Here is a 13,480-nt window from a genome sequence, read left to right as displayed (position 1 = left end):
GTATACAAAGAAAATTTTATCAAGATGTTCCATAGGTGGTACTTAACACCAGTTAAGTTGGCAAAGATATATAAATTGAAATCCAACCTTTGTTGGAGATGTGGCAAAGAACTAGGAACAACAATCCATATGTGATGGAGGTGTGAGGAAATCTCTAAGGGATGTACTGAAGACCTCATACAATAAAACTTAAAATGGATTAAAGTTTTAAAATTAAAATTGCATACAACCCCATTACATAGGGAATATTTGTACAAAATACAGGCTTTACCAAGGAACTAAAACATAAAGATTTACCTTTAACAATCACAAAAATGCTCCTTGAAACATTATATTGATTCCCCAAATAAGTGTACGTTACTTTACATTCATATTTTCCCTCATCATCTTCTCTCACGTTGTTTATTACAAGATATGACTGCAAGACAAAAACTCGTTCATCCTGCTGCACTGCCTTGCATTCCTAAAAGCAAACAAAGGTTCAGTTTAAATGCACACAGAATGTGAAAAGTACATACTATTTGCTCATTCTTAGTTTGGTTTATCCTAAACAAATCCCTGTATAGAGTCTTATGCTAAACAAATTCACTGTAGAGGAAGGCAAAATTAAGAGAAATTATAATGTTCCTCTGTTTTATATAATGTACGCAATAACTATTCAGTCAAACATTCAGCATGAAGAGCAATATTGTACACCAACCTTTAAAATGGTGCTAGTGACTTTTTCTTATGAAATAACCTGGTTGTATTATGTTAATATATGTTACATTATTTGTTTTGAAGAAAGAGGCAAAGTGGCGTGTGTCTGCCTGCCCTGTATACTTTATGCTGTAATGAGCTGTGGAGAAGTTGCAACGTACTAAATTTATGTGCCATCCCATTTATGTCTAGTTTGAGCTGCCTAAGAGAATATGCAGTTCCACGCTTGCTGAGAAAACTGGAATGAAGGGAGTTGCCTGCCTTGGGCTCACTTCCAGTTTCACAACCCAGATGGAAAAATAAATGATTTTAATTGTAGCCTGGGAGATTTTGCTGGAGAAAAAAAGCGGGCAATGGAAGGGGTGAGTGCTCCCTCCCCATCTGACTATGCTTCCCAATAATAATAATAATAATAATAATAATAATAATAATAATAATAATAATAATAATTTATTATTTATACCCCGCCCATCTGTCTGGGCTTCCCCAGCCACTCTGGGCGGCTTCCAACAAAATATTAAAATACCGTAATACATCAGACATTAAAAGCTTCCCTAAACAGGGCTGCCTTCAGATGTCTTCTAAAAGTCTGGTAGTTGTTCTTCTCTTTGACATCTGGTGGGAGGGCGTTCCACAAGGCGGGCGCCACTACCAAGAAGGCCCTCTGCCTGGTTCCCTGTAGCTTGGCTTCTTGCAGTGAGGGAACCGCCAGAAGGCCCCCGGCGCTGGACCTCAGTGTCCGGGTAGAACAATGGGGGTGGAGACACTCCTTCAGATATACTCCCCCCCCCAACTGCCCTGGCACTTCAGTTGTGAGAGAAATGTGGCATTGAGAAATTACTAACATTAATTTTAACATTAAGTATTCTTTAGAAGAAAAGAAGTAATGGGGAAGTACCACAGAAGAGGGGGACCTATAAGGGTCTGTACCTTATACCAACGAACAGACAAAAAATCCAGCTCTCGTCCCAAGCTCTCCGTGTTAGAACACACAATCTTTGCAGCTGATCCTTTTGGTATCGTTTGATTGTAGCTGGACTTCTCATTAAAACAGAGAGCGGCACTGTCATTGACAACCAGTATTCTAATCCTATTTCTGTAGCATATTGTCGAATTCTGGTAACTAAACATGAAAGTGTCAGAGTTAAAATTACTTCAGTTTTATGCTTTTGCAGAGTAAGCATACACACAACCATTCCAAGTGTTACCCCCCACCCTCACAATTATTATCTTACGCTCTTTCCTTATCGCTAATCCCAAAGGAGCACCTAGCATAAGATAAGGAAGGTAGGTGCTTGGATACCTTTTGTCATAGTGACAACACAATAGCAAGCACATTTTTGTTACCAAATAGACCCCTGTCTACTTTATGGAGGCTGCAATCTTATACTCCAGAGTAAGTCCCATTGAACTCATAGGGGCGTACTTCAGCCTAGACTAGGGGCATGGGTGTAGCCAGAGGGGCATGGAGGCAGCTCCCCCACCCCTAAATCAAATAAATAAATAAATAATATTTAACTAAAAGTAGAAATAATCAGAATATTTGAAATTGAAATGCACGCTGCGGCCACTTGGATTATATTGTGAAAGGTTTTCAGCAAATCCAAGAAAAGTTGTTTTAGTCTAGATTTTTTAAAAAATGATAAAAATTGTGTGTTCTTTGTAAATTTGAAAAATATACTCGTTAACCACATGAAAGGTACTCCCTGACATCAATTTTTTATTTAACTTAGTTTTCAAATGATTGAAGTTTTTGACAGCTTTTTCTGAAAACTTGGCATCAGAAGAAAGTACCGTATTTTTCGCTCTATAAGACGCACCAGACCACATGACGCACCTAGTTTTTGGAGGAGGAAAACAATAAAAAAATATATTCTGAATCTCACAAGCCAGAACAGCAAGAGGGACCATCGCTGCGCAGTGAAAGCAGCGATCCCTCTTGCTGTTCTGGCTTCTGGGATAGCTGCGCAGCCTGCATTCGCTCCTTAAGACGCACGCACATTTCCCCTTACTTTTTAGGAGGGAAAAAGTGAGTCTTATAGAGCAAAAAATACGGTAATTTTAAAACAACTGTTGTTGAAATGTTTCATTCTGAAGCTGCCAGACGGGGGCAGATAGAGGATGGTGACAGGTAGGTGTCTTGCCCCCATCACAACATAAATCCTGGCTTCCCCCATGACTAGGTCAGGCCTGAGGGGCAATTGCAGTCCTCCAGGCTTCTCTGTCTGGCCCCCAGGACTCTTTCCAGACCCCTCACTGGGCCTGATTCATAATCTCCTTGAATGTTCTTTGCCTGGGTGGAATGTGTACTTGAACTGTAAGAAGGCCTTTCTTGACTGGATGGGGGATAAAGAGAAATGCATGACTGCGTGTAAAAACTATCCTACAGTAAAAAGGTAAAATTTACATTCAGTGATCCGCCCACTTCTTGGTCCCACCCATGTGGCTCTTGAAAAGTTATGCAAGAGGGAATGCGGCCCTCGGGCAGAAAAAAGGGATTTCTCACCCTTGGAGAAGACACATATAGGATTGTACTTCTTGGACCAAATATGTAAACAAATGGAAATGGGGAAATAGATGGTCATAAACGAATACCCACTAAAATTACAGGACCTAAATCTGACGCGTCCATACCTAAGGGTGCAACATCTGAAATCTCCCAATTTGCAAAGGAATCATTTCTAATAGATCTCTGCCAAAATAGTTCAATCTGGTTGCCCAATGGAAGAGCACAGTCATTCCAATCTTACGTCAGTTTGAAGGTTTTCCAAAACAAAACCCTTTAGTTGTTTACCAGTGTTTTTTAACGATGTTTTGAAAACGTTCGGATTGTCCTGGACTTAGGCAATATTGCTGGAATGCAAGCACAAACACTGAAATAAACTGGAATGTGCACATTCCACAGTCAAATAACTGTGAATGCCTGAAGAAATGCTTTCATCCAGAGAGTGTAGTTTTACTGAACTTCATCGAGTTGAGGATTAGGTGATGGGAGGATAAACGAAAGATTACCAGTCATTTTAGGACAAAGATAGATGGCATACCATTTTGGCTGAATGGCTTTGTGCAATGGAAAAGGGGGAGCAGGAATTAGTGCTGGAAAATACTAAGAAATGGGATGCTCTGACTGGTATGAGTCAAACACATTCAGAGCTATTATACAATCATGTGTCAGTCAATTAGAATTATGAGAACTTCGAATGAAATCTGACAATATTCCCCAAAAGGCAGTCATCACTCAGCAAAAATAACAAAAAGTCTCAAGTCACCATAAAGACTAACAGGTGTATACAGTGGTACCTACGGTTAAGAACTTAATTCATTCTGGAGGTCCGTTCTTAACCAGAAACTGTTCTTAACCTGAGGTACCACTTTAGCTAATGGCAGCTCCCGCTGCCACCGCACAATTTCTGTTCTCATCCTGAAGCAAAGTTTTTAACCCGAGGTACTATTTCTGGGTTAGTGAAGTCTGTAACCTGAAGCGTCTGTAACCCAAGGTACCACCGTATACTTTCCACTTAAGATAGTGCTGCATGGAACGGATCAAATGGACTGCAGCCCATGAAAGCTTAGACCACAATGAATTTGTTGGTCTTTAAGGTACCACAAGAGTCTTTACTGTTAAGATTCTTCCTATGTTAAGAACTTCCAATGAAAGTGTAGCTGGCAATGGGCAGCCAAACTTTTGAAGGCAAAAACAAGTATTGCCATTTTGTCTATATACATGAACGTTGGGGGCAGCATGCAAGGTATGATATACAAGTTAAACCCTGATACTTTGAAAGCCACTCAAGTTGAGCACTTGCAAAAGTTCAAGCTTCTAATGCCCATTTAAAGGTAAAGGGACACCTGACCATTAGGTCCAGTCATGGCCAACTCTTGGGTTTCAGCGCTCATCTCGCTTTATTGGCCGAGGGAGCCGGCGTACAGCTTCCGGGTCATGTGGCCAGCATGATTAAGTCGCTTCTGGCAAACCAGAGCAGCACACGGAAGTGCCGTTTACCTTCCCACCGGAGCGGTACCTATTTATCTACTTGCACTTTGACATGCTTTCAAACTGCTAGGTTGGCAGGAGCAGGGACCGAGCAACAGGAGCTCAACCCGTCGCGGGGATTCAAACCGCCGACCTTCTGATCGGCAAGTCCTAGGCTCTGTGATTTAACCCACAGCGCCACCCGCGTCCCAATGCCCATTTAGAGCACCTGTAAAAAGTTTAGTGGTGCTCATGGAACACCAACCTCAGCCACCTCCCCCTTTCCTTGCCCTCGAGGAACCAGGGACTCCCCTCAGTAATGGGGAAGGCAGTAGAAGTAACCGCATGCACTGCCGCTCCCCAGGGGGACATCTACTCTTGTCGGGGAGGGAGATGAAAGTATGGCCCAGCATCTCTTGTGGAAATTGATGCAAATAGCTTCAAGGGCCTTCTTCCCAGTGGAGATTAATGGAAACAGCATTGTGTTACCACTGGGCATACTGGAACATGAACTCCCAAACCTTACCTGGTGGAAATGGATGTTTCTAATATGAGTGGAGAGCCAGCTTCCACCTTCTGCCTTCCCTATGGCTGCAGGTAAGTTGCTGGGCCTGGGAGTAGCAGGAGAAGGTGCTTGAGGTTGAAGTCAAACAGTCTTTGTTTACACCAAGCTGTGAACACAGACTTGCTCCACTTGCAAGGAATCAAATTGGGGTGCTTTTGTATGCAATTTTTGTTTTCGTTTTGCTTTTGAGTAGAATGTTCGATCTAGATGGCCCTTGGGGTCCCTTCCGATTCTACGATTCTATGATCTGCAACCTCTCTCCAAAGCACAGCCTCAAGCAGTAATTAAACAGTATCTGCTTATCTCAGATTTGTTACACTGGGAAATACAACGGTATCTTGGTTCTCAAATGCCTTGGTACTCAAACAACTTGGAACCCAAACACTGCAAACCCAGAAGTAAGTGTTCTGGTTTGCGAACTTTTTTCGGAAGCTGAACATGCTCCGTTTTGAGTATTACGCTTCCGATTTGAGTGTTTCACCTCCAATTTGAGTGCCACACTTCCGTTTTGAGTGTTGTGCTGAGGTCTGTCTGTTTTTGCTATTTATTTTGCGTTTTTGTTTTTGCAAAAAAAAAATTGTTTTGTTTTTGTGACTGTGTGGAACCCAGTTCAGCTACTGATTGATTGATTGTGTGACTGCAGTACATTGTTTATTGCTTTCATTTTATGGATCAATGGTCTCATTAGCATAGCTGTCAACCTTCCCTTTTTTTGAGGGAAATTCCCTTGTTCCAGTGCCATTTCCCGCTGCTTCCCGCTGCTATCCCGGATGGTTAGATATCCCGTAGACTGTCCCTGGGACAGGTGAGGCTGCTGATCCCTTATTTTCGAGGCTGCTGATCCCTTATTTTCAAATCTGAAAGTTGACAGCTATGCTCATTAGATAGTAAAATTCATGTTAAATTGCTGTTTTAGGGGTTGTTTTTAAAAGTTTGGAACGGATTAATCCATTTTGCATTACTTTCTATGGGAAAGCGCGCCTTGGTTTTGGAATGCTTTGGTTTTGGAACCATCTTCTGGAACGGATTAATTTTGAGAACCAAGGTACCACTGTAGTCAGATTTCCCATGGTATAGCTTGAATTACCACCCTCCGCCATTTACACACATGCACCACAGTTAAATGGAAGTCCTGACCGTATAACACATTCATATAATCCAGAATCTTCATATCTTGCAGGAATAAACCACAGCTTTGTTCCACGCTGATGAATTCTGGAGGATGGGTCTTTCGTTATAGGTGTTTCATTTCCACTTGTATACCAGCTGAAATTATAGGGTGTGTTTTCAAGGTCTGGTGTTGGGTAAAAAAAACAATGCCGTCCTAGAGGTTCTCCTTCAGCAACATATGGGTCAGCAATTTTAATATCCTGGACAATGCATTTCTCTGCAAGGAGGAGAGGAAATGTTTATTTTTAGTTTCGAGTGAGTTTTTTTATTGACTGTTAAAGGAGAAATCAACTTTGGCTAGCCGATAGGAGCCAACTACATCTACCCACAATGCTGCAAGTTAGGTAATCTTAGTTTATAGTGTCAGACTAGGACCTGGGAGACCAGGATTCAAATCCCCACTAAGCCATGAAACTCACTGGGTGACCTTGGGCCAGTGATTGCCTCTCAGCCTGACCTACCTCACAGGGTTGTTGTGAGGAATTAAATGAGGGGGGGACAGCCATGTATACCACCTTGTGCTCCTTGGTAAAAACAAGGTGGACTACAGAGGTATTAAATAAATACATAATGTAAGAAATAAATAATAAGTTTAAACTTACCCTTGAATAATCGTGAACATACAAAGCAAATATCGGCAGCACAGCAGTGAAAAGCCACAGTTTTAATCCTAGAGTATTTTGGGCATCTAACAAAGATTGCTGGTTTTTACTATTGCTCCGTGTCTGCCCCCCCCCCCTTTTAAATATTTGGAAAATTCCCCACAAAATCAATTTCTGTATCACCCACCTGATTTGAGTACATAGAAGAATGATAGCATAACAGTGCAGGAAATCCCTAATGAGGTCTTCATGTTTTACTACATGAAAGGAAAGAGAGAGAAAAATTCATTAATGCCCTTTTAATTTGATACGTAACCCCAAAACACTTTCATTATTATTTTTACTAGTAACTGGTATCTGCAGCTGCAAGAATGCAGTTTTTTCCTATTTTTTTGTTCTCCCTCTTTCAAAAAAGAAAAAGTTTCTTAGCACTTCATGCAACAGAAACCAAAAAGAAAAGCCTTTCATCTTTCCATCTATGAAGAGAAAATCATTCTCCTACAACATGGAGAATGGGGAAGCCTTTGTGGTGCTAACCATCCACAGTAAGGTGCAGCTACCTTAATAACTATTGTGCTCTAGTAACACAAATAGCTCTCTACGGAGAAACATATCCCTTTGAAAGTGCACAACATGTTAGTTCATGCAGCAGCAAGCAAATGTTAAGCTTTTCTGTACATACACAAAACTCATTCTGTTCCCACAGCTGGTCCAAGCCATCTACCTGCCTCAGTCAAACAAGATGGTTTCCTCAACCCCTCATTCCACAAACAAAATCCTAATAAGGCCGCCAAGGAAAACGCTTCCTCCACTTCACCTGAGGGCAACAGGCTAGCTTAGCATGGCCTTTACATCTCTCTCTGCTACTCCATGCGCCCAGCACCTGCCCCACCCCTGAGGGGCCATTGTAGGTCCAACCCTGACTGCTACACCATTGCCTGGTCACATCTAGGCCTTGCTAGATATAGAGATGCCGCCTGTTCCCTGGCTGGATATGTTTATGAGGAGATGAGTCTCAGCCCAAGGCGATTATCAGAATCACCACACGGTTGGGTCAGAAGAAAGTGGCTGAAACTTGTGAGAGAGTCATTGATTTCCACACGTGCGTTTGCAGCCAATTCCTGCTCAACAACACACATCCCAGTATTAATATACACAGTTGCAAACATGCATTATATTTTGAGATAGAGGTTAAGCAGGTACATTTAAAAAATGAAGCATATGAAGTAACCTCAAGTGTAAGGAATAAGATTGCCGCAAATTCATTATTCAGTGACCAAAAGACACGGACAATTAAGGCAAAAGGTACAGCTACAACACATAAACAACAACAACACACCTAAAAAGTGAGAAATCAAAGCAATTTCCCACTTCCCTGGCCCACATAGTTAAGTAACTGTGACTCTAGCCTTCATTAGCCACTGCTTGTAAGGTCAGGGCTGGGCCAAGACATTTGTTGCCTCGGGCAGTAGACAAGATGGCGTCCCCCTCTCCATTCCACATGCAGAAGTTGAATGGACTGGCAGCTGAATCTTATATTTGCAAAGGCACTAGGACCGCATCCTTCACTGCACCTGAGGTTAGCAAGCTTGTTTAGGGTGCCTCATGACACACAGAGCTCTGTCCACACCTTTCCCTTCAGCATTTGATACCTGAGGCAGCTGCCACACTCTGCCTCACGGTATGTTTGGCACCAAGCAATGCCCACAGAATATTTAGTAGGCTGTTATTGCTTACATAGTTATTATTGCTTTCATCCAGTTTTGCTTGAACTGCTCTTCTACAAGGACATTAGAATCTAACAGTTATAATCACTAAAAGGAAAAATTTGACTCAGGCTGGGAGCTATCGATGCAGAATTAACCGCAGGTATAAAAATTGATTATTTTCTCTGCAGCCAAAGATGGAGAAGCTCTATACAGTCAGCAAAAACAAGACCTGGAGCTGACTGTGGCTCAGATCATCAGCTTCTTATAGCAAAATTCAAGCTTAAACTGAAGAAAGTAGGAAAAACCACTGGGCCGGTAAGATACAATCTAAGTCAAATCCCTTATGAATACACAGTGGAAGTGAGGAACAGGTTTAAGGATTTAGATTTGGTGGACAGAGTGCCTGAAGAACTATGGATGGAGGCTCGTAACATTATACAGGAGGCAGCAACGAAAACCATCCCAATGAAAAGGAAATGCAAGAAAGCAAAGTGGCTGTCCAATGAGGCCTTACAAATAGCGGGGGAGAGAAGGCAAGCAAAATGCAAGGGAGATCGTGAAACATACAGGAAATTGAATGCAGATTTCCAAAGAATAGCAAGGAGAGACAAGAAGACCTTCTTAAACAAGCAATGCAAAGAAATAGAGGAAAGCAATAGAATGGGAAGAACCAGAGATCTGTTCAAGAAAATTGGAGATATGAAAGGAACATTTCGTACAAAGATTTCCATAATAAAGGACAAAAGTGGAAAGGACCTAACAGAAGCAGAAGACATCAAGAAGAGGTGGCAAGAATACACAGAGGAATTATACCAGAAAGAAACGGATGTCTCATATACCCCAGGTAGTGTGGTTGCTGACCTTGAGCCAGACATCCTGGAGAGTGAAGTCAAATGGGCCTTAGAAAGCACTGCAAATAACAAGGCCAGTGGAAGTGATGGTATTCCAGCTGAACTATTTAAAATTTTAAAAGATGATGCTGTTAAGGTGCTACACTCAATATGCCAGCAAGTTTGGAAAACTCAGCAGTGGCCAGAAGATTGGAGAAGATCAGTCTACATCCCAATCCCAAAGAAGGGCAGTGCCAAAGAATGCTCCAACTATCGCACAATTGCACTAATTTCTCACGCTAGCAAGGTTATGCTTAAAATTCTACAAGGAAGGCTCAAGCAGTATGTGGACCGAGAACTCCCAGAAGTGCAAGCTGGATTTAGAAGAGGCAGAGGAACCAGAGACCAAATTGCAAACATGCGCTGGATTATGGAGAAAGCTAGAGAGTTCCAGAAAGACATTTACTTCTGCTTCATTGACTATGCAAAAGCCTTTGACTGTGTCAACCATGGCAAACTATGGCAAGTTCTTAAAGAAATGGGAGTGCCTGATCACCTCATCTGTCTCCTGAGAAATCTCTATGTGGGACAAGAAGCTACAGTTAGAACTGGATATGGAACAACTGACTGGTTCAAAATTGGGAAAGGAGTACGACAAGGCTGCATTTTGTCTCCCTGCTTATTTAACTTATATGCAGAATTCATCATGCGAAAGGCTGGGCTGGATGAATCCCTAGCCGGAATTAAGATTGCTGGAAGAAATATCAACAACCTCAGATATGCAGATGACACAACCTTGATGGCAGAAAGTGAGGAGGAATTAAAGAACCTTTTATTGAGGGTGAAAGAGGAGAGTGCAAAATATGGTCTGAAGCTCAACATCAAAAAAACGAAGATCATGGCTACTGGTCCCATCACCTCCTGGCAAATAGAAGGGGAAGAAATGGAGGCAGTGAGAGATTTTACTTTCTTGGGCTCCATGATCACTGCAGATGGTGATAGCAGCCACGAAATTAAAGAACGCCTGCTTCTTGGGAGAAGGGCAATGACAGGCCTAGACAGCATCTTGAGAAGTAGAGACATCACCTTGCCAACAAAGGTCCGTATAGTTAAAGCTATGGTTTTCCCAGTAGTGATGTATGGAAGTGAGAGCTGGACCATAAAGAAGGCTGATCGCCGAAGAATTGATGCTTTTGAATTATGGTGCTGGAGGAGACTCTTGAGAGTCCCATGGACTGCAAGAAGATCAAACCTCTCCATTCTGAAGAAAATCAGCTCCAGTACTTTGGCCACCTCATGAGAAGAGAAGACTCCCTGGAGAAGACCCTGATGTTGGGAAAGATGGAGGGCACAAGGAGAAGGGGGCGACAGAGGACGAGATGGTTGGATAGTGTTTTCGAGGTTACCAGCATGAGTCTGACCAAGCTGCGGGGGGCAGTGGAGGACAGGAGTGCCTGGCGTTCTCTGGTCCATGGGGTCACGAAGAGTCGGACACGACTAAACGACTAAACAACAACAAATAAAAATTTTGCCCTGGCTGTCATCAATATTAAATTAAAGATAATTAACTACCTGAGATCATTTATGATCCTCTTTTGTCACCTGCCATTTTAGATCAAACATTATCATATTTATTTGTTGCTGGTTTCAATATCAATTTTTGCATTCTATTATTTTACCAAATATGGATATCTAGAGGTCTGGCACCTAAGGTTAGAAAGGTGGAAATCTGCCCAAAGACCTGCTCTGACCATAATGCAGTAAAAATGGACATGACACTAATACCAACCGGCTCCTTTAGATGGAAGATGAATGACAATTTGTTCAGAGATCAGGAGATTGTTGAGAAGGCCCAAAAAGCCTTGAAGGACTATTTTGAGATAAACATGAACACTACGGTGGAAAAAAGAACTATCTGGGATGCAAGTAAGGCTGTAATGAGGGGGTTCTTGATACAACAGAATGCTGTAAAGAAAAGGAGACAAAATGAGAGGAAAGATAAGATATTGGAGAAAATTAAAGAATTGGAGAAGAAGTTAAGATCAAATCCGAAGTCACAGCCGACCCTGAGAGAAATCAAACTTCATCAAGCACAATATTCTAAATTGATAAACCAGGAAATAGAGTGGAAGATTAAATTAATGAAACAAAAAACTTTTGAATCGGCAAATAAATGTGGGAAACTGCTAGCTTGGCAGTTGAAGAGGAGACAAAAACTAAATACAGTTACAAACTTAGAAATTGAAGGAAGAAACATTCAGAACCCTGTGGAGATCAGAAAGTGCTTCCAAAGATATTTCAAAAGATTATATACTCAAGGGCCGCAAGATGAGGTCGAGATTAAACAATTTCTGGGAAAAAATGGACTAACAAAATTGTCACAAGAAAATAGATTAATCCTGAATTGCAAAATAACACGACAAGAGATTGAACAAGCCATTCAGAACATGCAATTGGGCAAATCCCCAGGGCCAGATGGGCTGACCTCCAAGTACTACAAGGCATTAAAAGACTATCTGATACAACCACTGATGGAGGTCAGCAATGAAATTATGGAGGGGAAGAAGGCGCCAGAATCGTGGAAAGAAGCCTTTATCACATTGATACCAAAATCGGAAGCTGAAAAGACACAACTTAAGAACTATCGTCCCATCTCCCTTTTAAATGTGGATTACAAAATATTTGCAGACGTTTTGGCAAGTAGATTCAAAAAAGTATTAAATGGAGTAATTCATAAAGACCAGGCAGGCTTTCTCCCAGGTAGACACTTATTTGCTAACACAAGGAATATTATTGACATTTTGGAACTTTTGCAAACAGACATAAATACAAAAGCAGTGTTAATTTTTATAGATGTGGAGAAGGCCTTTGACAATATCTCTTGGAAATTTATGAAGGGAAATTTAAAAGAAATGGGAGTGGGACGGGGTTTTGAGAATGGGATTGATGCAATATATTCAGAACAAAAAGCTAAATTGATAGTTAACAATGTGGTTACAGAAGAGTTTAAAATTGAAAAAGGAACACGACAAGGCTGCCCTATTTCCCCTTTGCTATTTATCTCGGTTCTGGAGGTGCTCCTGAACATGATCAGAGGGGACCGGTTGGTGGAAGGAATCCAGGTCGGAGTGAAACAATACAAACTTAAAGCTTTTGCAGATGACCTAGTTTTGACTTTGCAGGAGCCAGAATCTAGTACGAAAAGAGTGTTACAATTGATTCAAGACTTTGGTCGGGTGGCGGGATTTAAATTAAACAAACAGAAAACTAAGGTGTTGGGAAAAAATTTGACAGATACAGAGTCGGAACGGTTTCAGAGAGAGACAGAACTAACTGTGGTTAAAAAAGTAAAGTACCTAGGGGTAAATATAACAGCAAAAAATCTGAGTCTTTTTAAGGATAACTATGAAAAATGTTGGTCTGAAATTAAAAGAGACCTAGACAGTTGGACAAAATTGAAACTTTCTTTGTTAGGCCGAATTGCCGCTATTAAGATGAATGTATTGCCAAAAATGTTGTTTTTGTTTCAAACGCTACAGATTGTGGACAAGACGGAGTGCTTCCGGAAGTGGCAGAGAGATATCTCTAAGTTTGTCTGGCAGGGCAAAAAGCCCAGAATTAAGTTTAAGATATTAACTGACGCGAAAGAAAGAGGGGGCTTTGCCCTGCCAGACCTAAAGTTGTACTATGAGGCCGCAGCTTTCTGCTGGCTAAAAGACTGGCTACTTCTCGAGGACACTGACGTTCTGGATTTGGAAGGTTTTAACAATGCTTTTGGATGGCATGCATACTTATGGTATGACAAGGTTAAGATCAATAAGGCCTTTAAGAATCATATTGTCAGAAAAGCAGTGTTTAATGTCTGGACAAAATATAAAGACTTATTGGAAAATAAAACTCCAAGGTGGCTTTCACCGCTGGAAGCTAAGGCC

General features: G+C 41.5%; 1 protein-coding gene across 1 annotated transcript in view; it reads right to left on the bottom strand.

Moving 5' to 3' along the window:
- The window catches only part of LOC307213917 (uncharacterized protein), a 50,431-nt gene that overhangs the window by 9,486 nt on the left and 27,465 nt on the right, over positions 1-13,480 (bottom strand). The window contains exons 11-14 of the mRNA XM_079972148.1: positions 7,197-7,262; positions 6,375-6,624; positions 1,630-1,822; positions 298-463 (exon numbers count right to left, since the gene is read on the bottom strand). Of these exons, the coding sequence (XP_079828274.1) occupies positions 298-463; positions 1,630-1,822; positions 6,375-6,624; positions 7,197-7,262 (675 nt within the window). The remainder of the gene's footprint in view (positions 1-297; positions 464-1,629; positions 1,823-6,374; positions 6,625-7,196; positions 7,263-13,480) is intronic.

Source organism: Podarcis cretensis, assembly GCF_951804945.1.
Source record: "Podarcis cretensis genome assembly, chromosome: 4".
NCBI lineage: Eukaryota > Metazoa > Chordata > Lepidosauria > Squamata > Lacertidae > Podarcis > Podarcis cretensis.
Note: the sequence above shows the minus strand (reverse complement) of the source record. Positions and strands in the feature narration are given on the sequence as shown.